The sequence below is a fragment of the Mastomys coucha genome, unplaced genomic scaffold (genome assembly GCF_008632895.1).
Source record: "Mastomys coucha isolate ucsf_1 unplaced genomic scaffold, UCSF_Mcou_1 pScaffold6, whole genome shotgun sequence".
In the NCBI taxonomy this organism is placed as follows: domain Eukaryota; kingdom Metazoa; phylum Chordata; class Mammalia; order Rodentia; family Muridae; genus Mastomys; species Mastomys coucha.
This window is the reverse complement of record NW_022196912.1, coordinates 24,836,290-24,863,433: the sequence shown is the minus strand read 5'-3', so window position 1 is coordinate 24,863,433 and position 27,144 is coordinate 24,836,290. Positions and strand designations below refer to the sequence as shown.

Sequence of the window (27,144 nt, the reverse complement as noted above, 5' to 3'; positions counted from 1 at the left end):
AAACTCAGCCTTTCCTCTGAAAATTCTTAGCAGAAAAAGCAGCTCCATCAGCTGTGTGTGTCTCCTGTGGTCATTTCTGTCTCCTGTCAGGCTCCCCACCTTCACCTGGGTTTCCTCCAGTGCCCAGCCTGGCTTTTATGGTTCCTGTGGGCCACATGCCTTGAAGCGTGGCTAGCATGCAGTCCTGTGCATACTAGCACATGTTTCAGTTGTGGCCGATATGTTACCTGAGGAATAACATGGATTCTCTTCTGTGGTCCTGGCAAGCACTTTATTTATTCCTTGTCTTCTTACACCTTCCTGAAAATTAAACCAAAGGGGCTTCTAATGAACCAAACAGCTAAACTAAACACTGAATTAATACTCAAACCATTGTTTACTAGGCTGGAGAGATGGCTCCATGGTTGGGAATGCTTGTTGTTCTTAAGACCCTGGTTTGGTCCCCAGTACGTCTCTCAGGTGGTTCATATCCACCTATAGCTGCAGCTCCAGGGAACCTGATGTCGTCTTCTGAACTCTCTGAACACCTACCTGCACACAGGCAGCATACTCAGGCACATGCAGACACATAAATTAAAAATAAATATTTATAAAAATCAACCAAGTAGATTTTGGTAACATTCCCCCTTGGTCTCCTGGGGTACAAGTCAACTGGCCTTATAGCTGAGCTACATCTTCAGCCCTGTCTTCCTTCCCTCCTTCCCTCCCTCCCTTCCTGTGTTTTCCTTATTTTGAGACAGTCTCGATACATTGCCCAAACAAGCCTTGAACTTGTGACCCTCCTGCCTCTTCCTCCTTTTCTTGATCCAGTGTTTAAAGCTTCGGGAGATATGCCCCCAACTCCTGAGCCTCCTTCACAGAGGAGATGTAGAACTGACTTAGAGTGGGTAGAACATAAGTTCTGAAGGAGCGTGGAGAATATCAAACCAAGGAGTACAAGTCTACCTTTAATCTGCATTGCACTTGGACTTTTAACTGAGGGAGTCTGGTTCTGCTGCTTCACAGGCTGCCATTCCCTTGTCTGCTGCAGACACAAGTGCCTTGAGGACAAACTCCATCTGGCTGGGGACTCCCTAGTCACTTGCAGTTCTAGCCTGCACCCCCACGCTCCCACAGACAGGTCTAACCTGGTCCCCGCAGTCCTGCAGAATGACTCAGCATTCCTGCACTCCTCCAGTGCAGCCTAATGGCCACTCCATTAAGTTCTGGTTATATCATTAACTGGATGGTCGCCCTACTCCTGAATACCAGCCCCTCCCTTGGCTACTGAGACTCCTCCACCTGGTCCAGCCTCCTGTCCTTTGTTGGCACACCCTAACATTCCTCCAGGACTTAGTCACTGGTCTCATGCTCACTCAGTCAAATAAAAGTGACAGTAAACACACTTCCCATGCCCCAAGTTCCCTGTTTTTGTTACTCTCTGACATGCTGTCATTTTTACAGGCCCAAATCATGGACCACCTTCCAGAGAATTGCCTGCCTCCCATCTTTCCTATTGCACTGGGGTGCCTAGAAGCCAGTGTATTGTTGTGTTGATGAGGTTCCTGGTTTCTTCCCCTCCCCTCTCCCCCCCACCAGACAGGGTTTCTCTGTATAGCCCTGGCTGTCCTGGACTCACTCTGTAGATTAGGCTGGCCTCGAACTCAGAAATCCACCTGCCTCTGCCTCCCAAGTGCTGGGATTAAAGGCGTGTGCCACCACCGCCCTGCCTTTTTTTTTTTTTTTCCTGGTTTCTTTTTATGAATGGCTTTATGTCTTTGGCCAAAGGCTCCTTAAAGACAGGACCACACCTTAAAATGATGCCAAGACTGCAAGGGGCTTCGCTGTGAGTCAGTCCATTGTCAGCAAATGCTTGCTGATTGACTGACTGAAACAGTAGACTAGAGTGAGAATGAGAGACAGAGACAGAGAGGGGGGAGGGAAATAGAGAAGAAGAAGATAAGGAGAAGGAGGAAGAAGAAACTTCTGGAATTCCTTCCTCCTCTTGCTCAGAGAGTGAAACTAGAGAGCAACATTTTGCACTGCAGCTATGCACACACCACCACCACCACCACCACCACCCCGTCAGTGTGATGGTGTTGGGAAGAGCTAACCTGGAATCTGGAGGCCTGGGCTCAGCCCTAACTTTACGAGTGGCTGATCATGATCGTGGCCAAATCTCTTGGATCCAGAGCCTTCATTTCTTCACACCTCAGAACTGACTTAGTGATAAAGGCCTTTGGGGGGAGAAATGAGTGGTGCTCCCTCCCAGGAGGCATTTCAGGGCCTGTTACAGACTGGGAGAGAAACTGCAGGAAGGTAAGCAGGCCTTCTGCGATCTCACCAGTATGTGGCCGGCTTGTAGAATCTGTCTCCATTTGAGATTAGTCCTTTAAGGTGGGCAGAGAGGGTAGAATGCTGGGTTCATGAATTTGGAATGATGACTGGCTGGACAGAGGACAGACTCAAACAAAACTGAGTCTTAAGTTTGTTCTGGACAGCTCTATGCCAGGCTGTCTAGTAGAAAGGCTGGGGATAAATGAGCAGTCTGTACCCTGTCAAGGAGCAAGGGAATAAAATTGGGAGAATTCTGAGGGACACTAAATAGAGGGAAGGAAGGAAGAAAACAGAAAAGGCTAAGCCTAGTACCAGAAGAAACATACGAATCAGTTCATAAAACCCAGCATCAGAAAAGGCACACTGTCCTTACTGGACGCCATAGGCCTCATATCAGAAGAGATGATCTGGTGTTTGCTTGTTTTTAATGTGTGCATGTGTGCATGCATGTATGTGTGTGTGCATGTGTACGATGCCATGGCATATGTAGAAATCAGAGGATAATTTGGAAGAGTTTGTTTTCCCCTTCCACTATGTGGGTCCCAGGGACTGAACTCAGGTCATTAGGGTTTGCTGCAAGCACCTTTACCCACTGAGCCATGTTGTTAACCTAAATATAATTTTAAAGGAACATAGTTGGCATGTGGCCCCAGAGACATGGGCAGGCTTTGGGAGCATGGAGAGCCACAAAGGATATGACAGACCCAATAGGGCTCTGGAAAGAGGAATGGTCTCTTCCCAGCATGACCTAGCCTGTCCTGCAACTCCATTCCCTTGTCCTCAGGCCATCTTCAATGGGCCAGTTATCTGTCCCCCCTGAACCTGCTAGGAGGAAAGACAGTCCTGGAATGTAGCCAGGTTCTTCTCCAGACCCATCCTGAAATCATTCTCTGAGTAGCCTGGAGAACTGTGATCTCTACTGCTGGGAAGACTCAAATCTGTGCTGAGAGTCCCAAGGCTTTGTACTGTAAATGTAGCCAGATACCAAGCTGACATTTCCTCTCTACCTGTAGCCAACAGCACTTCCTTGGAGTAGATACACACACGCACACACACACACACACAGAGAGAGAGAGAGAGAGAGAGGGAGGGAGAGAGAGAGAGGGAAAGAGAGAGAGGGAGAGAGAGAGAGAGAACAGAAAACCATCTCACCCCTGCACCCTAGTAATACCTCTCTTACCACTTAATGGAGTCATGTTTAGCAGCTGTTGTAAGTCCAGGATCCCAGACCCACAATAACAAGGAAGAGAGGGTACTGAGCTCCCAGACACACCTCTTGTCTTCCTGAGAAGAACCCTGGCAACTAGGCAGCAAAGAAAACCAAGCCTGTCCTTGCCCTGTGCTTCCTCGGGACTCTGAGCAGAAGTCAGGGTCAGAAAACAATAAAGTGAATATGTTGATGGCTCTCAAAGTTGCTCAGCTCCCAGGATGATGCAACCTTTGGTCCTCACAGCCTCTTCTTCCCTCCAACTAGCCCCACACTCAACAGCATCACAGTTTTGGTTCTTCAGTCCTGAAAACTGAGGCTGTCCAGGAAGGAAGACCCATTTTTGTTTGTTTGTTTGTTTGTTTGTTTGTTTTCAAGACAGGGTTTCCCTGTGTAGCCCTGTCTGTCCTGGAACTCACTCTGTAGACCAGGCTGGCCTCGAACTCAGAAATCTGCCTGCCTCTGCCTCCCAAGTGCTGGGATTAAAGGCGTGTGCCACCATGCCCGGCTTGGAAGACCCATTTCTTACTGCAGCACGGCCTTCAGGAGCATCAGTTTGATGATGGATCCATGGAGTTTCGTTGGCTTTAAAAGAAAAAAAGTTAGTGGGGCTGGAGAGATGGCTCAGTGATTATAAGCATTTGCTGCCCTGGCAGAGGACCTCAGTTCAGTTCCCAGAAGTGACATGGTGGCTCACAGCAGACTGTAAGTCTAGTCACAGGGAATCTGGCACCCTCTTCTGGTCTCCTCTAATACCAGGTATGCACATAGAAGACAGACTTACATGGAGACAAAACACTCATCCACATAAAATATAGAAAGACTTTGTCTCAAAAAAATTACTAAGTGGCCTAGTGTGGTAATACACACCTCTAACTCCTTTAATCCCAGCACTGGGGAGGCAGAGGCATGAGGATCTCTTGAGTTCCAGGCCAGCCTGATCTACAGAATAAGTTCCAGGAGAGCCAGGACTACACAGAGAAACTCTGTCTCAGAGTGGAGGAAAAAGATATCCAGAGAAAAGCCTTTAGGAAGAGATGGTTTGCTTTCTCCCTGCCCACCCAGATGCCCCCTACTAAAAGGGTTACTTTTAGCAATGAGCAGCTGTTTCTGCATGCCTAGCTCTCCCTTAACCCTTTGAGCTCTGACCAGATAGAGCAGCCAGCCTCACTGAGACTCTCCCAAAGATACCTTTCCCTGGACAGTGGCTATCTCAGGGAAACTGCTGTAAGAATTCAAATCCTAATTGGCAAGACAGACCCATTCATTACCCAGTGCTGAGACCTCAGCAGGGCTCACAGTCTTGGAGAAGAGCTCTAAGATTAGGAAGTGTTGTGAGGACAGACCCCTGAAGAAGCGCTGGTCCCTGTGTGTCTCTCTTGCCATCTAGGCCATGTGCCGATCTGCCAGCCTAGTGCATGTGCGCACCTCCACCACACACACACACACACACACACACACACACACACACACACACACAGCATGCCTTCGAACCACTCACTCCCATCCACTTCTGTTCTCATTAATCCATCTTTCCCACACTGAGCCTCTCTGTGAGTCATGTCCTCCCTCAGCCATGAGAAGGAGGTGATTGGCTAGGCATGCCAGGGCTTTGTGACCCGCTGGCAGAACCTTCTGTTTCTGTGCCCCTCAGAGCCCTACATCCCTATTAGCACACACTACCTCCATGCATCCCCCAAAAAGCATGGGTGTATGAGCCAAACGGGGCTAGGGTAGCAATTTTGCAGTGTTTCCAGACAGGTGATTTCAGCCCTCTGGGCCTGAACAGGAAGGGGTTAGCCCAGGGACAATGGGCATAGCTCCATGTCAGGAGTGGAGCTATTTCGTCAAGATCCACAGAATTCTCTCTTCTCAGGTCTCACGGCCTCTGTTCGAGTTTTCCTTCAAGGTAGGATGCCATCTGAAAGCAGACACACAGAGTGGGGCCTGATGGTGCACACCTTTGATCCCAGTACTTGGGAGGCAGAGAGGCAGGTGAATCCCTGTGAGTTCAAAGCCAGCCTGATATACATAATGTGAGGTCCAGGCCATCTGGGATTATATAGTGAAACTTTGTCTCAAAAAATGGCAACAAAAGGCAGATATATGGGAAACCAGGAGTTGGGAATGGATCATGTCAGAGATCTGGACAGATATCCTCAGGCAGCAGGTGGAGAACAGGACAGTTTTGAGGTGTCTTCTAAACTACTGTTTGAACCTCTGAAAACTGACTACAGCTGTGTGCTGGCTGCCTGCTCTGGAGTGGGTGCTCTCAGACTCTTGTCTTCCCAGTAACACCTGTGACACTTAGCAAATACTGAGCACCAGGCTTTGTATGTGCTCTGTGCTTTGTACATACCTAGCTCGCTTAGCCCTTCCCAGCTCCTTCCCCCTGGTGCAGCTCATAAATATGGAAAAATGAAGCCTGATATAGGACATGGAAAGCCAGGATTGGAACCCAGGTGCTCTGACTGGAGATCCAGGCTCTTTCAAAAACAGAATTTTTGGAGCTGACATGGTGCCATGTCAGTACCAAACTGTGGGGATAGAAACTGTGTGTAGTTCATAGCTCCACTGAGAGATTGAGGGCCTAGACCCACAGAGAATTCTCCAGAACCATCCAGAACAAGGCTGAATGTGGGGAAAATCCCTAGAGATTAGAAACGACTGGAGCCCTGGATTGTCTTTGAGACATGTGTAGAAGGTATATATCCATTAAAGATTTTGAAACAGAAAGCCAAAATGAAATGTAGTTAGAATAGTGATAAGGCGATTAAAGCTTAGACTAAGAGATCTCAGAGGTATTCAGACATAGTGCCTTTGTGATTTAGAAATGGAGCTGCTAGCACGGGAGCTACCACAGGAGTCCCTGAGCAGGAACTGAGGGTCTATAGAAACCCTTCTTTAAAAGAACTATTTATTTGGACGTGGGGGCACACATGGGCATGTGCACACTATAGCACATCTGTGGAAGTCAGAGGACAACTTAGAGTCTGTTCTTTCCTGCCACCATGTGGACAATCAAACTTAGGTTATCAGGCATGGCAGCTGCTTTACCCACTGAACTTCCTCACCAGCCCTCTAGGAGCCCTTTCTGACCACAAGATATCAGGAGTTGCTCTTGGTGGCTGTTTGGGGGCCTCAGCCAGTGTAATAAACAGAAACTCCACCTCCCATCAGGGCTATGGGCACTCTCTCCTTGCTTGTGACAGCCCCCAGACCCTGAGGACCCTGGCTCAGGCAATGATCTAACACTAAGTCACAGATTATACCTCCTAATGATCTTTCTGACTCTAGACCTAGTAACAGGAGTCAAGACCCTGAAAAAGCAGGTTTTTCCCAAGATCACATGTTGATATAACCCAATCAAGATGTTTCTCCTGACAGTCACCTTGTGACAAGAATGGCGGTAGAAAGATGAGGACAAAGTTCAAGAGCCTGAGATTGTAGTCCCTGAAGGTTGCCTACTGCCCTCTCCTGGAAGAAAAAGAGCTCTTTGTAAGAACTGAGTATCACTCAGAGTTCCTGCAGTCAGTGATTCTGCTGCTTTCCAGGCAGCTGTTCCAGTGGGAACCAAATACTTGGACCAGTACTTTATACACCTCTGCCCCAGCAACTGGCTGCTGGGCCTTAGTCAGTCTTCGGCTCAAAAGGCCATCATCACAGTTGATGTGCTTAGCATGTGGCTTTAGGAGAGGCTAGGTTCAGCCCAGAATGTGAGTGTGAGCCATGCTTAGGCCACTCCAGCTGACCTGGCTCTGAGGCAACAGGCATCCTGCTCTCTTGCTTCCATCTGGAGGGAAAGGAGCTCAGATTCATCCCCCACCCCACCTCTTTTTCTATGAGGCAGTTCAAGGACCCGAGTGCCACCTGCTGGCACTGGTCCTTCTTCCAGCCTAACGAGGGGTACAAAGACTGGATTCTTCATGATGCTATGGCAGGTATGTTAGCAGATCCTCACGGGACCCATCAGACAAGTCCTCCTGAGCCAGGACAAAGAGCACAGACATCTGCAAGAGCCACTCTAGTTCAGGACTATAGGACCTGACTATTCTGTTTGTTTGTTTTATCAGCTCTCTTCTAGCAAGCTCTATTGCCCCTTGAGGACCCTACATTCACATTCCTAACTAGTGTGGGAAACTCTCCCCTATCACTGGACACTGACAGTGTGGGAGATCTGATCAGGCTTCGGAGACCTGGGTATTTCTCAAGTAGTCATATAGTTCTTGGTCACTTCTAGGAGCAGATGTGTCCTAAACTTCAGGGAAACTAGGGAGGAATGGATAATGCTTTCCCTCAAGAGAGGTGGTAAAAAGAAGATAGATAATAGATGATAGATAGATAGATAGATAGATAGATAGATAGATAGATAGATAGATAGATCCCACTATCCCAACCTTTGCTATTGCTAAGATGAGGGTTGTGGTACCTCATAATCACCTGGGATTTAAAAACAAATGTGGGATGGATGGATGGATGGATGGATGGATGGATGGATGGATGGAGATAGAGACAAATAGCTAGTTTATATATATCACACAAACACACACACACAGCCACATGCACACACATGCTTGACTTCTCTTAGTGAGGAGCCCTGGAATGTGTGGAATGGGCCTAACCCTTCAGCAGCTCTGGTTCACAGAAGCTCAAGAAGGCCTCCCTCAGGCTACAAGACCCTTTAAGGTCATAGACTGAGAAATAGGGTATCGGACCATTGCCCCTGTTTGTCTTGAATGATCAGCCTTTGAAAGTCTTACCTATTTCAGAGAATAAAATCCCTAATTTGACTAAAGAATTACCTGGGCAAAATTAAAAATTGAACCACCCCAGAAGCCCCAACCCTTTTGGGCCTATCAAAGTGTCAGTGGACCTAGAACCATCCTTCCCCATGAGCCCAGAGACAAAACAACCCTGGGCACTTCCTGAAGAAGAAAGGCTCATTTTTGACAGCTTACATCCACTCCACTCAACTCAACAGAATACAGGCCTGTCGGAATCTGGCCAGCCTCATACTTAGGTCCATTCAGTCCACCTCTCTCTGAGCTTCATGCCTCTCTCTTGACTTCCTGTAGCACTTGTGGTTTTGCCACACATCAGGGGCATTTGATTCAACCGTTTACTCTTATCTCCCCATAAAATGGTAAACTCATTGAGTACAGGCAGGTTTTTAACCCTCACAGTTATATAACATATGGACATAAAATGCCATCCTTGACTCTTTCCCTTTCGACCTCTTGAAAAGCTTTGTCTGCCAGTACTGCTTGCTGCCCCTGCTGGTTCTCCAGGGACTCCCTTCCAGGCTCAGAAATGCCAGTCTTCACTGTTCCCTCCCCCCATTATAAAGAACTAGTGTGGAATTCACAGATAAATCACACAGCCTGGCCACTGAAGAGCTCAGCCAAGAAGAAGGAATGGGCACACTGATGACTTTCTGAGTGCAAGGACACCATCGAAAGCATCAATCAGGTGCCATAGATTCCCATTAGTGAGCTTCTAAGGCAGTTTTTTATCGAGGACACTGACACCAGACACAGGAGTGGAGCTGGAGACCCAAACCAGAAAGTGACAGAAGACAATGAGAAAGGGTGTGATGTGTCCCTCAGCCCTTGAGCAACTTTCCTAAGTGACAGGCCTGGAAACCCTACACTTCCTAGCAGCTCCTAACAAGGGAGGCAGGCACATAGACATCTCAGGGGTGATTTGGGAGGTCAGGTACAGGGCAGCTGGCTCAATCATCATCAGAATTATCCTGGGAAACCTCTGAAGTTGCCAGGTCCTTGGTCTTTAGAAAATCCCAAAATACCAATTTTTGTTTTTCTTGGCTTCTGGGCGCTGCCTGAACTCCCTTTCCCCAGACAATGAAGCACGAGGCTTATTTTTAAAGGAGGAAGAACTAGGAATAAATAACATGATTTTTTTATAGAGGTTTTTATACCAAAAGAAAAACCCATTTAAGTTAAAAGTGCATATCCTGAAGTCCCATTAGATAGCAATGCTTAGAGTCAAGGATAGAAGCCTAAGGGGAGCTAGCCCAGGCAGTGCTGGGCTGAGCCCTGGTCTACAGCAGGACTTGTCACACCTGCCTGACCTAGAGTATCTTGATCAAAGTCAGATTCTGATTCAGCAGGTCTAGTGAGGGAAGAGTATGTCTCCAGGTTTGATGTTCAGTGTCTGCATGAAGAAAAGCAGTGTCAGGTCCTGTGTTACTACATCTGGAGTTTTATGTAGCGCTGCAGATAGAACCCTTTATGTGTGCTAGGCATGTAGCTTCATGTGTGCTAGACAAACACTTCCAACAGAGCTACATCTCTAGCTCTGGGAAATATGTTAGTGGGATCCCCCTTCTACCACTTGTACTACTCATAAGCAGAGTCTCTCTGACCTCACTGCTCACTAAGTACTGCCAGCTAGGAGCCAGAGGCAGCTCCTTACTTACCCTGTCTCACTCACTGCTCCAAAGGTTCCCAGTGTGTCAGCCCTAGCACCACAGCACTGGCACTAGGCCTTGCATAGTACTACAGATCAAGCTGTGGGTAGCTGTATGGGAGGTGACAGGGACTACCTACAGGGTACTAGGGATTGGGACAGTGTAGTCTTCCTTCACAAAGATGCTGCACATTAAACCTAGACAAATAGTGGTTCCCTCCTTCCTTAGTGATGACAAAGCACAGCTGATGCCGACCTCTATGTGGGATGGTAGGTAGCAGGGGCTCATGTCTGCCTCTGGAGGTGGTGAATGCCTCCCCTCAGCCTCAACTGTGTGAGTGGAGGAATATTTTGGCCCAAAGTTGGGGGGAAAACCCTTCAGAATTCCCAAGTGATCTGTGCAAACCATCCTAGCCTTTAGCTATTAAGCACTAACTCACAGGTGTTTCCAACATCACTACCAAACAGTTCAAGTCTGAGAAGTCCTAGGGTGCCTTTACCACTGCTGGCTTGAAGTTGGGGTGCAGGTGTCCAGGCCTGCTGTTAGATAAATTCAAGAGTATTGGAATGGGTTTGGGAGATGGGCTGGAAGTCAGAAGGCTTTGTGGGAAGTTCCCGGTAAGTTCCCGGTAGCTGTGGCTACCAGAAACTATGAGGAACTTGGAGGGAGGGAAAGAAAGGCCCTGCCACAGAGGAGGGAGAGCTGAGGAATGAGGGATACAGGACAATGGCAGAAGGCAGAGCTGAGGAGTTAGGATGACCTCACAGGTCTCTAATGAGAGCGATTTAGAGCTGGTGTTTATATCTCTGCACTATACATGCTGAAGGATGTTTTATGAGACAGTTCTGGGGAAAGTAATTTAGTTGCCTTTGGGTCATCTAGCAGAGCACAGATCATGGGAATAGGGAGTGTAGAGGCAGAGACACAGGCCATGGGAATAGGGAGTGTAGAAGCAGAGACACAGAAGTTGGCGGCTGTAGAACAGAAGTCTGCCCACGTTACTGTCTGTTTAAAATCTCCCAGTGACTTCACATTGACTAAATGGAATTTCCCCAGGGTAAGCAAAACTCTTCCAGATCTGTCCCCGCTAATCTCATTGCATCATGCCTCAACACAGAAACCTATGCCTCAGGGCTTAGCAACTCAGAGTTCTTGAGATGAGCCTTTTCTCCTGCCAGTTTTGGGCTACTTTGCCCCTTCACTCCATTCTTTAGTATGTCCATAAAATCTTTGCTCTTCATAGGTGCCAGTATCTCTGCTCTTCACAACCTTGCCAAGCCAAAGAGATTGCACTTTTTCCCCCCATCCTTGAACTTCATGTAGTCCTCAGCTGCTCATCTCACTATGCTGGGATTTGCCTGTCTCCTGAAGGAGAAGCTTTACTTAGTTAACTTCATATCACATGCCTGCTCTTAGACCATGCCTAGGTACCATAGACTACCAGCTACTAGTGCCTGCCTGGGTATCATAGATGCTAGTAAAATATGTCTAAGGAATGAACATAAGCCCATTCACTATGTGAATGGCAAGACTGGCATAAGGGAAATGCTTCTCATGTCCCCAGGGGCCATCCCACCCGAAGTCCTCATGCTGACATCACCTCTTCTTTCTTTGCAGCTGGGGTATGGCCGTCAATGTGTACTCCACTTCTGTGACCAGTGAGAATCTGAGTCGCCATGATATGCTTGCATGGGTCAATGACTCTCTGCACCTCAATTATACCAAGATCGAACAGCTCTGTTCAGGTAGGAGGCTGGAACGGAGTGTTCCAAGGGAGAGGAGAGAAAGGTTCATGTGGCTTGTAATTAACAGAAAGAGGACAAGCCATGATACTTACACTGCTTAGAGCTGAATTCAGGGAACAGAGGCTGGAGAAATGGAGAAGAGGTGGAGCCTTCCTGGGTGACCAGAGCCAGGACACACAGTAAAGACACGAGTTAACAACATGGGGTCTCATGAAGCCACTCTGGGTCCCAGTTCTCTGTTCTTCTTTGCTGTCACCCTGTGGCTGTCAGTTTTCCCATCCAGACAGACATCTGCCATCACCTGTCTGTCAGTGTTTGGAATGGGACTGGCACATGGTTTGGATCACTAAATAGTCATTTGGGGGATGGGCATTTAGTTCAGTGGTAAAGTACCTGCTCCATAGTTTCAGGGCCCTGGGTTTAATCCTTAGCATCACCAAAAAGTAAGTACATAAATATTAATCACAGTTAGTCTTGTAAAGGCAAGGGGAAGCTGATCATATCTAATATCACATTTGGGCTGGCACTAACTCTAGGACCAGACTTTGGAAAGTGGACCAGCAGGAGACCAGGGTGGTAGCTGTCCCTTATCAGCTATGTGTCTTCACAGGGGCAGCCTACTGCCAGTTCATGGACATGCTCTTCCCTGGCTGCGTACACTTGAGGAAGGTCAAGTTCCAGGCCAAACTAGAACACGAATACATCCACAACTTCAAGGTGCTGCAAGCAGCTTTCAAGAAGATGGGTGTTGACAAAGTAGGTGTCTGTACCCCTGGGGTCCATGAGGAGCTGTGTTTCCCTGGGGAAGAAGATGGCCCACCAGCCAGGGTGACAAAGGCTCTTTGGTTCATTCTGTCACATGTGGTTCTATCCCTGACACCCCAAAGGGAATGATGTCTACCCAGCTCAAGATTCAGTGAATACACTTGACCCCTAATGTCCCACTGCAACAACACTCGCTACCCTTTCTCCTCTGTGGACCTGTCCCACTACTCCAGATGTTGAGGTTTTACATATTACTCCTGCTACATATCAGCTTACTATCTTGCCTGTGTGCATCCGGAGCCTCCAATTCACATACAGGGGAGGTCACCTCCCACACAATATTTTCCTGTGCCTGTAGGAAGGGAATGTCCCTGAGTCCCTGGTGGGGCTGCCAGCCTGCTTGTCTACTTTGGTGCCATGGGAGGGGGTGCAGATGAAGAAAGTAGATGATGCTGAGGCCCAGGGGCTGGCTTTGCTGTGCTTACAGCAGAAGGCAGTCCTACATAGCAGGTGGTTAAAATGGTCTGCTTATGTGGTCTATTTCAGATCATTCCCGTAGAGAAATTAGTGAAAGGAAAATTCCAAGATAATTTTGAGTTTATTCAGTGGTTTAAGAAATTCTTTGACGCAAACTATGATGGAAAGGATTACAACCCTCTGCTGGCGCGGCAGGGCCAGGACGTAGCACCACCTCCTAACCCAGGTGATCAGATCTTCAACAAATCCAAGAAACTCATTGGCACAGCAGGTAACATGCCCAAGCTGGTGGAGGGAGTTTGGGGGGCTGGGCCGGCAGGGCTCTCCAGCCAGGAGTGCCCCCGGGGCCACCGGCCCAGCCCTGCCAGCCTGGAGGAGACTGTTATCACGGAGTTCAGATGATATCGCCTGCTGCTTACCTAGATGGGGAATCCCATTTGGGGGTGAGAGGGCGTCAAAAGTTGTTCTAAGAGGAGAGCCACCTGCTACCAGCTACCAAGCTGGGTAGCAGCTTGCTGAGACCCAGGACGCTGTTGAATAACATGAGCTAGCTTGTTTGCCTCAAGCTGGATGGGGCATGGCTCCTCTATCCAGATTCATTGGGCTGCACGCCTGGAGCCAGTGCCCAAACCCCTTGTGTATGCCTGCCCACTGGATACCCAAAAGCAGGAGTTTGCCAGGCTTGATCCTGCCTTCCTCTATTCCAAAAGCTGGTACCTTGCTGGGTTGCTAGGAGCAATCAGAGAAGCAGTAAGGCCTGCGGTGACAGCAGGGTTGTGGCAAGGAAGAAGGGAGCAGCCCCACCCGCATCTGACCCGTCATAGCAGAGCCACCTCCTCTGTTTGCGCTGCTGTCCTGCCTGGGCCTGTCCCCAATGAACTGCTTGCTTTGCATTAGAAGCATCCCGCTGTCTAGGGAAGTGCAATCGCTAAAGAGCAAGTAGCCACAGCATGCAGGCTGTGCTGGGGAGGAGCCTGAGTCCTCCTCCACTGCGGAAGATACCGGTCCAGCCCAGCAGAGGGAAACAGAGCCCAGACTGAGAGAGAGCTGGTGGGGTGGAGCTGAGTTTCACTGAGGGTGGCTTTGGCTTCTGCTAGGACAGACTGCATCAACTGCTCTCCTGGGTCTCGTCTGTCAGTACAGAAGCTCCTGAACCACACCCCCCCCCCCCAGCTCCACTTCATCAAATTCCCTATCCCAGTGTCTGCACCCCTCCCTCAGGCTAGCTTTCTTCATGTCCCGGTGCTGAGATCACCTTTCCCTTAGCTTCCTGTGGTACTTAAGCTCCCAGGCTTGCCAAAGGGCTGTCCAGTTGCTATAGTGTCATGTGTGGCCAAGGCTGGAGGCCTCCATGTAGATGCTCTTCCTGAGGGAGAGTGCCTGCCTGTTGCATGGTCCTCACACCAGGCTGGCATATGCTGTGTCACTTCATCTGACTCTTGTCCTCTGGACAGTTCCGCAGAGGACGTCCCCCACAGGCCCCAAGAACATGCAGACCTCTGGACGACTCAGCAATGTGGCTCCACCCTGCATCCTCCGGAAGAATCCCCCCTCAGCCCGAAACGGAGGCCATGAAGCTGATGCCCAGATTCTTGAGCTGAACCAGCAGGTGGGTAGCGTGGGAAAGGGTAGTTGGCATGGGGACGAGAAGACTGCAGGAACGTCTGGCATCAACATTTCTTTATGCCTGCGCAGCTGCTGGACTTGAAACTGACCGTAGACGGGCTGGAGAAAGAACGAGATTTCTATTTCAGCAAATTGCGAGACATCGAGCTGATCTGCCAAGAACATGAAAGTGATAACAGCCCGGTCATCTCCGGCATCATTGGCATTCTCTATGCCACCGAGGTGAGCCCTCTCTTTTCCTCCCTCCCACTACTCTGCTAAGACTGGAGAGCAGGCTAGACCTCCTGAACCAGTGGCCACACTCAGCCCTTGTTTCTAGGCTGAGTGTGAACCTGACCCTTCACCTTGGTCAGCTGGCTTACCCTCTCTCTCTCCTCTCCAGGAGGGATTTGCACCCCCTGAGGATGATGAGATTGAAGAACACCAACAGGAAGACCAGGACGAGTACTGAGGGAGGAGCCAGCCCTGGCTGACTGTGGCTTCCCTGCCCACCCCAACTCTGCCCACCCCACATTATAGTCCTTTCCTTTCAGCCAGTCAGCCAGCTGGGTGCTTTGTGTCAGTGCCACAGCATTAGGGAGCCGGGCGAGTCGGGCTTGCGGGGTTGGGTAGGTGAGAGGACGAGGCCCTGCCTGGGTCCCCCAAAGTGGCACTGGCCCAGGGGATGTCCAGGACCCCTGTCCACTCCCCACTCCTATTTATTTCCGTTGTCTCTATGCTGTGTTGGCCAACACTTCCAGGGTGCCGCTGTCCCCCACAAGCCAGCCACCTGCTCCCTGACAGCCAGCAGCTGTATATTTGACAAAGTCATTGGTATATTTTTACTTACTGGATTGTCCTTGCACTTTACCTGTTCTTTTCCAGGGCTGACAGCAGGGCTTGGGGTAGTCTTTCTGGCTTGGCTCCCCTTCCCTAGAGCCGAGACTGGGGCAGGACTCACCCATTCTTATTTATTTTGTCTTTTGGCTTCCCTCTCAGTAGTTGAGGGAAAGGCTGATAGGAGGAAGGGAAAGGGGCGCTGAGGAGGCAGTGCTGTGGGTCCAGGGATCAGAGAGAGAGAAGGGAGCATGCAAGAGGTGGACATGACCTCCAGGCACTGGGCTCCCCCACCAAGGCCCCTGCCTCAGCACTGACCCCAGCATTGTCCCAGGCTTCCTGTCCACTCCCTCCTGCAGCCTAGTTATACCACACAGACTCTGCCTGGCCCCCATTGTCTGTCTGTCCCCCATTCTCCCACCTCCCCACCTTTGCCCCTTGGGTAGCAACCTGCATATGTGTTCACTTTTATTTAAATAAATTTGTGTGGTAAAAGTCCTTGCTATGTTTTCCTCTACTGACCCACAGCAAGGGATCAGAATATATCCCCCTCTGTCTTCTCTAAGGATAGCCATGCAGCACAGCCACCACTGACAACTAGGCTATAACCTAGACCCAACTCCCAAGACTGATGACTCTTTGTGAGGCAGGTGTTATGTGGATTTTTCTGAGAGATGTAACATTGTCCCCCAAAATGGGATGATACCAACAGGCCAAAAAAATGACTTGTTCAAGTTTGTCTTGGTGAGTATCAAGAGTTTGTTAGGGATGAGTTACAGGCCAGTGGATGATGAAAACACCTCTCCGCAAAGACCCCATGGAGCTGGCTTATGCAGCTCTTATGTCTAGGGCATAACTGATGCAAACCTGGGCTAGTGTAAAGCACAGACTCAGGCAGCGCAAGGCACAGACAAAACTAGACATTGAGAAAATTGTGTTTATATGGACTCAGTCCTTGCCCTTGCCAGGAACAGAGCCAGTTCCTGCAAACGCCATCCAGTTGAAGTCATGGATGAAGTAAAGGATGGCTTGTCTCGCTGCAATCTGGTGCACCAAATGATGGCTTACTGAAAGACAGTTGTAGGATTTGAAGTGTTCTCACTACAACAGGGGGCCTCAGGAGGAGGATGGAATCGAGAGCTGTGGCCATAAGAAGGGTAGCCCAGAAAGTGGCCGTGGGGTGACTGGGGGAGTTGTTGCAGACTCCTTCAGGCTGGCCTGTAGGGTAACCCTCTACCCTTGTCAGAGCTCCCACACATCACAACAGCTGGAGAGTGAATGAGCCTTTGGCTGTGTCTACATGGTTCTGCTTTTCCTTTTCCTTATTTGTGCATATGTGTGCATGTGTGTAACACACATGTGTGCATGTGTGAAAACCAGAACAAGTACCCAAGCACTCAGTTCATACTCCAGCCCCCCAAGTGGGTGGTTCTGTGGAGCAAGATGTAATGGGAGGGAATGTTAGTGGTGGTTATTTAATAACTACTTGTTATTATGACCTGGCCAGCTACTCAATAACTAACCCAGAGTCTTATTAATTTAGCGCAGTTATTGGGCAATTACCCTCAACACTTTTCCTACGCTAGACTGGCTGTTTCCCAGCTCCACTCCCATGTTGTTTGCCGTGTGAGCCTCATTCAGACTGGTTTTGCTTCACCAGCCTGTCCTTGGGGTACACTTCTAGGCCTGGCTCATCCCATCTAATGGTGACCTCTTTAATTTGGGGAGCTCAGTTTATACAACAAAGGCCAGTGTATGTGAAGATATACTTCTCTGGAGGGCAACCAGATCTTGGAGTTCAGTATTTAGCATTTGTATGTATACAGCAGCACAGAGGCAGGAATCAGATACACTCCCATGTCATCCTCACAACTCCACACTCCTGGAGTGGGTTTGTCAAAGAGACATGATAGTCAAGGCATGGAGACTCAGCAAAGATGAAGAATGCTAAAGTGGATGTGAGCCCCGTGGGATCGTCTAGACCAGTGGTTCTCAGCCTTTCACAGGGGTGGCCTAAGACCACTGGAAAATACAGAGATTTAAATTAAAGTTCATAACAGCAAAATTACAGTTATGAAGTAGCAACAAAAATAATTTTATAGTTGGGGTCACTGCAACATAAGAACTGTATTAAAGGGTTGCAGCATTAGGAAAGTTGAGAACCACTAAACTAGACCATGCATAGCTAGGCTTGTTCAAGGTGGTAGAAACTTTGGTTAGGATTTAGACTTTTTAAAAAATGTTTATTATTTATGTATCTGTGTGTCTCTGTGTGTGCGTATGTGCACATGCATGTGGATGCCTTGAGAGGCCAGAAGAGGCCATCAGATGGAGCTATAGTGGGGAAGCCAGTTTTGTTTCTCTTCCCAAAATAGGCCTCTTCTGTGATGATGCCTGTAATGGGCCGTGGGTGGCATCTGAGCAGAGGTAAACAGCGATCTGAAAAAGAAACTGATTGCCAAAGACATTCCATCTCAGAACTCCCCATGACAGTCAGCTATGACTGAGCATATAGGGGATGGAGGATATCAGAAGGCTGCAAGGATTGGTCATCCCTCACCTGCTTTCTCCCTCTGTGACCCATCCTTCACACAGGCCCATATGCTCTTTTTTAAGGGTCATGTCACCTTTTCCCTCTGGTTTCTAGTGTCTATAGAATAAAGTCCAAATTTGGCAGCCAAGATCATTTTCCAATTGTATGAAGTCATGCCAAACTACTTATAGTCTTAGTCTACCACTAAATTAATAAAGCCATACAATTGAAGCAGTCTCTCCATAAGCCATGATCCCCAACCAATGAAAATTCTCCCTCCCCAGGACTCATCTCAACTGCCACCTGTTTCAGAATCCTCTTCCTTCATCCTCCTACAGCTTCAAGCATCCCTCAGCTGAATAACTTTTGTAAGAAAGTGTACTGCTCCTTGCCAGTGATGGCACATGTCTTTAATCCCAGCACTCAGGAGGCAGAGGCAGTTAGATCTCTGAGTTCAAGGCCAGCCTGGTCTACAGGGAGAGTACCAGGAAGGCAGAGGTGCACAGAGAAACCCTGCCTAAAAAAAAATAAAATAAAATAAAAAATAACCGCGGGGGCGGTAGAATGTGTACAGCAGTGTGGCAGCATGAGTTCTACTCAAGCACACAAGGCAACATATTTCCTTAAATGTGAAATTTTCATTGCTGTTTTATCATCCATCATGCTTCCTAGCTGGGATGATTGAAGTTTTGTAGGCTGTCTAGGGTCGGGACCTTGCTGTGTGATTCCCTCAGTTTGGGGCTGAACATCTGGAACAAGGCGTAAGCCAGAGCCTGTCCTTTCCTCGCTGCCTGGAATGGGAACACCGCCTGGCTGCCCCAGACTTTTCTCCCCCTGTCATGGAGCTACTCTAGTAAGTTTTCTCAGCCTCTCCGCCGCTCTACTTTCCTCTCCCAAGTTCGCATCGTCCCACTCCTTGGCAACTAAGTTTGTTGGCCGCCAAATACGAAGTTTAATTGCTAACAGACTACCACTTTCTAAGAAGGAAGAACACATTTATTCCTCAAGCGCTCTCGAGGTGAAAACTATTTTCATTCCATCCTTCAGAAACATCGTAAAGAAAAAAGGGAACAGTCCCATTTCCAGGCTGGCCAGGGTCAAGCCCGCACCGCAGGTGCAGGGTAGGGATTTTTTTGCGCCGCAGAGGCGGGGCCTGACCGCCGCCATCACTCCCCAGGCCCTCGGCGTGGCGCGGTGGCGCGCACGGACTACGAGTCCCATGATGCCTTGCGGCGGCGGCGGCAGCAGACGTGGCACCGCGCGGCGACTGTTCGGAGCCGAAAACCGGGAGGTGGTGGAGTCGAAGTCATGGCGGCCAGAGCGGCTGGTAGCGGGGGCTGGGAGGTGGTGAAGAGGGGTCGGCGACCTGGAGCAAGCAGCGGTGGGCGAGGCGGCGGCGGTGACCGCCGAACACTCGGGGAGGCAAATGGAGTGTTGAAATACGACCTGAGCTGTGAGTATCCGCCGCCGCCCACCTGGGCCTGTGGGGCAGGGGCGCGGCGAACAGCTGTGGGAGCCGGGAGCAGATCCGCTGGGACCGGGCCACGCTGACTGATAGCACAAGGAAAGGTGGACATCTCCACCTTTCCTTGATTCTTGGGAAGCGAAGGCCCAGAGAAGCCGACTTTCGAGTCTGAGGAGACGGGAATTCCGATCTCCATCTGTTCAAGCCTTTGCAAATAGCCCTCTCAGCTGACCCGGCCCTCGATGGCCAGGTGTTTGAGCCACGGGGCAGAGGCATCTAGGATCCTACATGGAACCCCTTCTTATATAACCAGCATGTCTGAGAAGAGTGGATGAGAAGGCCAGCATTGGGATGAATGGCCCAACATACTCCAACCAGGAATTAATTTCAGTGTCACCTGTCCCCCCAGTCTCCAGAGAAGGAGAAAAAAAAAACTTGCCACTTGTTGAGTATGGAGTTGTCGTCTCAGAACCAAGAAGAATTGGGGTGGAAACTGTGCTGGAAAAAGTGTGGTCTGGGTCCCATGTACTTTGACTTGTCTAATAAAGAACTGGAAGGGCCCGGGACCTGCCTGTGGTGATTGAAATCAGCCACCAGGAGGGTCCTTTCCTGTTCTTCTAAGCAGCTTCCAAGGAAGAGGGGGCTTGGGGCAGAATATCCAGTAAATGACTAAGGTGCCTCTACAAAGAAGAGACCACTGTGCGGTGAGTCCTGGGGACTTAAGGGTGGCCTGCTATTTTCTACCTGTTTTCATTCCAGCGCCAATCCAGACTACAAGCACTCTTTATGAACGTGGCTTTGAGAAAATCATGAAGCGGCAGAATAAAGAGCAAGTTCCACCCCCTGCTGCAGAGTCTAAAAAACCAATAAACAAGAAGCAACCGAAGAAAGTAACAGCTATTACTAGCCAAAACCAGAAGCAGGGCCCATTCCGATGCCTGGAGGACGCACTGAAAGCTGTAAGTGTGCCTAGGCTTGGGGCGCTCAGGGGAGTTCCAGACAGTACGGAGATGTGGAAGGAAAGAATGTATGCACTTAGAATGGAAAGAAAGTGGGTGTTTGTCAGAAACATAGGTGAGAAGGAAGATGGAAATCCCAAGAACAAGATGGAGGCACTAGAGATGCCGGTTTGTGTTCTCAGTCCCATGGAGCAGTGGTCTCTCGTCTCCTGTCTTACCCCTGACCATGAGCAGGCACTGAGCTCAGCATTCTCAAGGGTCCTGCCCCACACTTTCTCAGGATGTGAATCTGGCAAAATGGTGTGATTCCACATATGAAAACCTCCTTCCGCCACTTTCTTACCCCTGTCCCACATGCAATTCTCTGCCCCTGACAGCTGGATGTGGCAGCTCTGCAGAAGGAACTGGATAAGAGCCAGAGCGTGTTCACTGGGAACCCTTCCGTGTGGCTGAAGGACCTGGCCAGTTATCTCAACTACAAGCTCCAGACTCCACGGATGGAGCCCACTCTGAGCCAGTATCCACATGGTTAGTCTCCTGTCCCCCAGCTCAGATAAGGCCAAGGACATTCTCAGAGGGTTGGTGTTCCTAACAGTCCAGTGCCTCCACTGTCCTGATTCAGACATGTGGCTGTGCAAGTGGCTGGGCCTCCTTGGGGAGAGAAAGCCAGCCTCCATGCAAGGGCATCTGGTCCTAGCACTCACAGAGGCCAATGGCCCCAGATTATCCTTACAGCCTCGTGAGCCGAGAGCTACGTGGGATCATCCGGGGGCTCTTGACCAAAGCTGCAGGGTCTGTGGAGCTCTTTTTTGACCACTGTCTATTCACCATGCTGCAAGAGCTGGATAAGACACCAGGTGAGAGTGCCCTATGAAGATGACCATTCTTGAGAGCCCACTGTTTTTCTTGTTTCCAACATGGTCATCAGCTCCCTTTACAATAAGAAATGTGCTAATCTCCACATTTTGGGGAAGGGATGAGGACTTCTAGAAATAAAAAAGTGGAGGATGCAGGGTCATATAAGTAAATCTGAGAACCCGTCTCTCTAGGGGAATCGCTACATGGGTACCGCATCTGTATTCAAGCCATTCTGCAAGACAAGCCCAAGATTGTCACTTCAAACCTGGACAAGGTGAGGCCTGGATGGTGCTGGGGACACAAGGGGTAGGACTAGAGGAACTAGACAGACTACATTGCTGGGCTTGGAAAGGAATAACACATAATACATTAGCATTCATTATGCTCTATCAGATAAGGGTGACATGTATATTCATTTTATTGATGGAATGGCTGGGCCATAGTGGTCTCATGCTTCCCTAGAATTGGTCAGCTAGTTTGAAACAAGAGGGGGAAGCTGTCACTTGAATCACTATGTCACACTGCAGTAGAGTTCCACTGTCCTTGACAACCTGCCCCACAAGGATCTGTAGTGCTCCTGGTGTGCTGCCCCTTAACCTGCCCTTTCCACTCACCTCCTCAGTTCCTAGAGCTTCTGCGGTCCCACCAGAGCCGACCAGCAAAGTGCCTGACCATCATGTGGGCCCTGGGGCAAGCGGGTTTCACCAACCTCACTGAGGGACTGAAAGGTAGCAGACAGAAGGATGGGTTGGTGTCACCTCTGATGGCCCCGTGCATGAACCTGAGACTTCCTGACTCTTGATTCTGCAGTGTGGCTGGGGATCATGCTGCCTGTGCTGGGCATCAAGTCTCTGTCTCCCTTTGCCATCGCATACCTGGACCGGCTGCTCCTGTGAGTAATGGGGGGACAGCGAGGGGAAGGCCCAGGGTGTCCACAAGAGGCTGTTTCGGCAAAATGGGATGCCATGATCCTGGTCTCCATAGATGCGAGGAAAATCAGGACCAGCTCCTCCCACCTCCGAGTGTGATGGTGAGGAAGGAAAGGGAGGAAGCCATTGAGGGCTGGGGCTGGGGTAGAGTCTACGCCTTTCTTTCCTCTGTACACTGCTTAGCTGAGTTCATGGTTGGAGCACCATAGTGGTTTCCAACAAGCTTGCTTCTTCTTTATCTATTGTCTAGAATGTGTCCCAATCTCACCAAAGGCTTTGGCATGATCGGCCCCAAGGACTTCTTCCCACTTCTAGACTTTGCCTATATGCCCAACAACTCCCTGAGCCCCAGGTAAGATGCTCTGGAACATGCATACTGGAGAAGTATTCTGGTACATAGTCAAGCCACAATCACAACAGTGCATTTCCAGCCCCTCTCCCTGCCAGAGCCCTAGCATCACAGCTGGAAGCTTCAACAGTAGACTTCAGGGGTCTGTGGAGCCCAGACAACCTATCTGTCCTGGAGCCTGGCAGTCGTTTTTGTGTTACATCGGGTAGGTTTTAGGGAGAGGAGCTTTAGCTTTTGACAAACCGTGCAAGGTGCTACTATGAACAGAGACTCAGAACCATCCACAGAGACTCAGAACCATCCACAGACACTTAGTGACTCTACCTTCAGGCCAGGAATGAGCTCACATGTCGCAGTTCGATTTACAGCCTGAGCCTGGCCCTCTTCCCCTAGCCTGCAGGAGCAGCTGTGCCAGCTCTTCCCCCGATTGAAGGTGCTGGCATTTGGGGCCAAGCCGGAATCTTCCCTGCACACCTACTTCCCCTCATTCCTGTCCAGAGCCACCCCTAACTGTCCTGCTGCCATGAAGAAAGAGGTGAGAAGCCTTTCCCTGCCCAGAGCACAGCTGCACTCAGCCTCGGTTGCTGATTTTCCCCAGTGTTCCTCTCAGCCACCAGCCCTGTCCACTCCAGCTTTAAACACAGGCATGGGCCCGAGAGGTGGGAGGGTGCTCAGTGAAACCCTGTCACTAACAGACAGGATTCTTAAGCTCAAGCTGTAGCTCAGGAACCACACTTACCCTGTGACAGCTTCTCAGGGGTCTTGACAATATTCCTCACCCTTTGTGACAGATGTCTTGTTACCAGAAGCCCCAGTGCCCTCCTTTTCACCATCCTGAGGGCCCAGCATTCTCTCTCCTTTGTCCTGTGCAGCTCCTGGCCAGCCTGACCCAGTGCCTGACTGTGGACCCCCTCAGCACTAGTGTCTGGAGACAACTGTACCTCAAGCACCTGTCACAGTCCAGGCAAGTGGGGGTGGGGTCACCTGCTGATCTACACAAAGAAGCCTCGTAGTCTATGCTTTTCAGATTAGCGCTGGTGTGTCATCCCAGGAACACTGGTCACTGCCCTCTAGGCTCACACCTCGCAGTCTGAGTGAGACAGCAGGTGGGGTGGCCTTTAAAGAACTACTGTGGGTGGGGATCTTTCATCCCTAAGAACCTAGGAATTGGTAGGCAGAGAGGGCAAGCAGGCCCAGGGGGATGTTGACTGAAAGGGACATACTCTTCCACAGCCTGCTGCTGGAGCATCTGCTCAAGTCCTGGGAGCAGATTCCTAAAAAGGTAAGGAGCTGAGAGGATGCAGGGGCCTGGGCTTTGTCTTGGTTCTTGGTTTGTGCCCCTTAACCACTGCTCTCCCTTTCCTGGGCCTATGACACAAATGTGAAGCAAGATGGAGGCTCAGAATCCTCTTACTAGCCAGGGCTCAGCTCTAAACTCAGCTCTTGGTATTCTATAGGCACGGAAATCTTTGCAAGAAACCATTCAGTCCTTCAAGCTTGCCAACCAGGAGCTCCTGAAGAAGGGCAGTGGCAGCAGTGAGCATGTTCTCACCTGTGACACAGCCTGCAAGGTGTGACGCCCAACCTCCAACCCACGAGTAGTCCTCCGTGTGTCTTGACACACCCTGGGTTAGATTGGGTCATGTCTCTGTCTCACCCATCTGTGGATCCCCCACTACCTCAAGTTCATATGCAGGCCTTGCTTGGGGCTTACACTAGGAAGCAAGGACCAGCCCTTCCCCTTCTGACCTCTATCTTCTCTGTCTTGTCAGAGCTTGTTGCAACAGGCAAGGGGTCCTCGACCACCATGGGCCCGGCTATTCCTGTTGCTTCTGGTCTTTGGAGTAGGATTCCTATGTCATGACTTTCGGTCAAACAGCTCTTTCCAGGGTAAGTAGTGGTTTTTCATCTGGGAAGAGAACATGGTGGGGGACACAGAGCTATGTGTAGCATTTCTAAACTACCCTTGTCCTGATGAATTCTCAGTGCTACAGAGCAAGCACTTTCCACCTCAGATGGTCTGTGCAGAGACCAATTGCACTAGTACTTTCCAGGAGAGAAATGGTTATAAATTTACATCACCTGAATACATGTTTTCTCCTTTTAACGTCTAAGGGAGAAGAAAGATTTGGCCTCAGATTAAGATCATAGCTAGTAGAACCTGAAAGATGTAGCCAAACATTTTGCAAACATGACAACTAGAGTTCCTTCCCCAGGGTACCAAGTCAACACAACTCCTCTGACCTCTGAGTGCATGCTGTAGCGTGTGTGCATGCATGCACTAAATAAACTAGTACATGTAATATAAACACAAAAGATCACAGCAAGTAAAAGGGCAGAGAGTCAAACTTGAGGTTTTCTGACTTCTAAGTCCAAGAGCCCACCCAGTGTCCCATTCTTCCTGTTCCTGACCCAACAGAAGGTATTCAGCCCCTCTGGCCAGATCTTCCAAACCTGTCTAGTTAGACCCAAGAGCACAGGAAAGTGCCTCACTCTGCCGCCCAGGGACCTGGAGCATCTGTCCTCCAAGTCCTCGCCCCTGCTCCCAGCTCACTGGAGCTCCCTTTGCAGCCTCCCTCACTGGCCGGTTGCTTCGATCATCTGGTCTCTTGCCTGTTGGCCAGCAAGTGTGTGCCAAACTCTACTCCTACAGCCTGCAAAGCTACAAGTGAGCTGCTGCCAAGGAGGGCAGGGTGGGTGGGCGTGGGCAGTGGGAAGTCCTTAGTATGCCCCTGTCCCTCCTTCCTTTTTTGGCTGTTCTTTGGTGAGCATGTTGGCTAGGGGAAGCTTCAAGTGCACCTCTCTCCCTCTGGTTTCTCTACAGCTGGCTGCAGGAGACCTTGCCAGCCTGTGGCTCCCACCTGCTTGCTCTGGTACAGCCCAGTTTGCAACTGGCCTGGACACACATCTATGCCATATTCAGCTTCCTTTCTGCCCACTGTGCCTCCTACCTTGCCTGTTTCAGTGATAGCCTGGCTGGCTTCTTTCAGAGGGTAAGCTGGAGATCAGGAGTCAAAAAAGGACCCATCCTCCCAGGGACAGGGTTCTTAGAAGGGAATAGTTCAGCATGGGCAGAAGCCTTGGGAAAGGGGACATGGCCCTCAGCATCTTACCTCAGCCATTCTCCCCACTGCAGGTTCAGCTCCCTGAGGCCCTGCAGCAGCTCTTTCATGCCTTGAAGGAGCTGCTGCTGCTCTTCTACCATAATGTGCTGCTGCCCACGTGGCACATGCTGCTTGCAGCCCTGGCCCAAGTCCAGGAGCATTGCCACGAGGCCTGCAGGTAGGACTTTCACGCTGGTCCCTGGGAACACGGCTACACCATCCATTTAGTCACAATTACTCTGGAAAGAGGGTCTGGATTTAAGTTGGAGCCCTGTGACCTGACATAGTCCCACGTGTGATCCCCAGCCCTCTCAAATGTTCTGCTTTTCTCCTAGAGGGGAAGTGACCTGGGACTGCATTAAGACACAGTTCAGCAAAGCTGCCCAATGGACCTGGCTCTGCCTTCAGGATGTCACAGTGGCTTTTTTGGACTGGGCTCTCGCCATGATATCCCAGCAATAGACCCTGCCTGCCTGGCCACTGGTTCTGTGCTGGGCTAGCTATTGGAGACTGAGATCACTGGGGGTGGGGATGTGGGGGGGGGTAGAGGAGGCAGCTCTCTCTTCACTTGGTGCCTGAGTTCTGCCTCCTAGGCAAGAGGCCAGGTGTCTGCCTCACTTCTTCATCTTCAGGAGACTGGGCAGGAGCTCCTCAGCCTCCCATCCACAGGTCTTTGAGGTCTCTCAGGCCCAGTTGCACAGCATCCAAACCTCCTCTGGGCTGGGAGCCTCTCCACTTCTCCCCTCAGACCTCCCTCTCATCGCTCAAGAAGCCACAGTCCACCTCCAAAAAAAGGAAGCAGCCGCCTTTCTCTGTCCCTGGTCATAACTTAAACTACAGCAGAAAAAAGGAAAGTGCTTCAGGAGGGCCAGCACCACAGTGGGCAGCAACAACGTCACTTCTACCAGCAGCCTAGGTGACCTTCAGTGGACTTGGAGGCCATGCGGACAGCCTGTTACCTCAAAATACCCAGAACAAGCACACCTTCTGGGGAGGTCACTTGTCTCCTGCTCTGTCAGTGCCCTGGCTTCTCAACTCCATTCTGTTCGATGCTGGGGCTCCTCTCTCTTTGTCAGATCCCTCCACAGCACAGCCCACCTGACAAGCAGCACCCTCCCATCAGCCTGCTGAGGGAGTCAGCATATGGGAGAATAAAAGACACAGACTGCTTTTCTAGCTTATCTGTCTGAATCTTCATGTGGGACTCCCCTTAGTTTGGGGACAGAACAGCAGAGCTTTGGGCCTCTGCCTGGGGTATTGCGGCAATAATTGAGCTTCTGGCAGGGAAAGTCTACCTTTACCACTCAAACCTAGGTTCCTAGTTGATTCAGTTGGCTTTAGTGATTTTGTCTGACTTGTCAGTGATTCCTATCCAAATATTTGCCTCGGTGTGATTGGGAAGGCAGGAGTAGAGCTGGGTGGTCTCCGAATCCTTAATTTATTAATTGGCTCATTTTATGAGATAGTGGGTTTAGAACTCCAAGAAACAAAACCTGGGCTTAACACCAGTCCTTATTTTGGTTTGAGACAGTTCATTACAGGTGTTCTCATCTCGAGGGCTCTTG

At 50.0% G+C, this 27,144-nt stretch overlaps 2 protein-coding genes across 4 annotated transcripts in view; both read left to right on the top strand.

The window, feature by feature from the left end:
* Positions 1-15,877, top strand: part of Mapre3 (microtubule associated protein RP/EB family member 3) — a 50,599-nt gene extending 34,722 nt beyond the window's left edge. The window contains exons 1-7 of one of the 3 annotated variants that reach the window (XM_031355876.1): positions 5,178-5,432; positions 11,571-11,698; positions 12,309-12,454; positions 13,010-13,166; positions 14,395-14,549; positions 14,636-14,788; positions 14,949-15,877. In XM_031355876.1, the coding sequence (XP_031211736.1) occupies positions 11,578-11,698; positions 12,309-12,454; positions 13,010-13,166; positions 14,395-14,549; positions 14,636-14,788; positions 14,949-15,017 (801 nt within the window). In that variant the 5' untranslated portion in view covers positions 5,178-5,432; positions 11,571-11,577 and the 3' untranslated portion in view covers positions 15,018-15,877. Of the gene's footprint in view, positions 1-5,177; positions 5,433-11,570; positions 11,699-12,308; positions 12,455-13,009; positions 13,212-14,394; positions 14,550-14,635; positions 14,789-14,948 lie in introns of those variants that run through there. The other 2 variants (XM_031355874.1, XM_031355875.1) reach the window with 2 other exon arrangements.
* A 3,269-nt stretch (positions 15,878-19,146) lies between these two features.
* Positions 19,147-26,755, top strand: Tmem214 (transmembrane protein 214). The gene is made up of 17 exons (XM_031356748.1): positions 19,147-19,368; positions 20,140-20,339; positions 20,717-20,867; positions 21,062-21,196; positions 21,389-21,471; positions 21,820-21,925; positions 22,008-22,089; positions 22,377-22,478; positions 22,869-23,010; positions 23,348-23,439; positions 23,709-23,757; positions 23,933-24,046; positions 24,248-24,365; positions 25,047-25,143; positions 25,300-25,468; positions 25,612-25,757; positions 25,915-26,755. Exons 1-17 carry the CDS (start codon positions 19,224-19,226, stop codon positions 26,039-26,041), a joined length of 2,058 nt encoding a protein of 685 aa, XP_031212608.1. The 5' UTR covers positions 19,147-19,223; the 3' UTR covers positions 26,042-26,755.
* Positions 26,756-27,144: the final 389 nt, after the last annotated feature.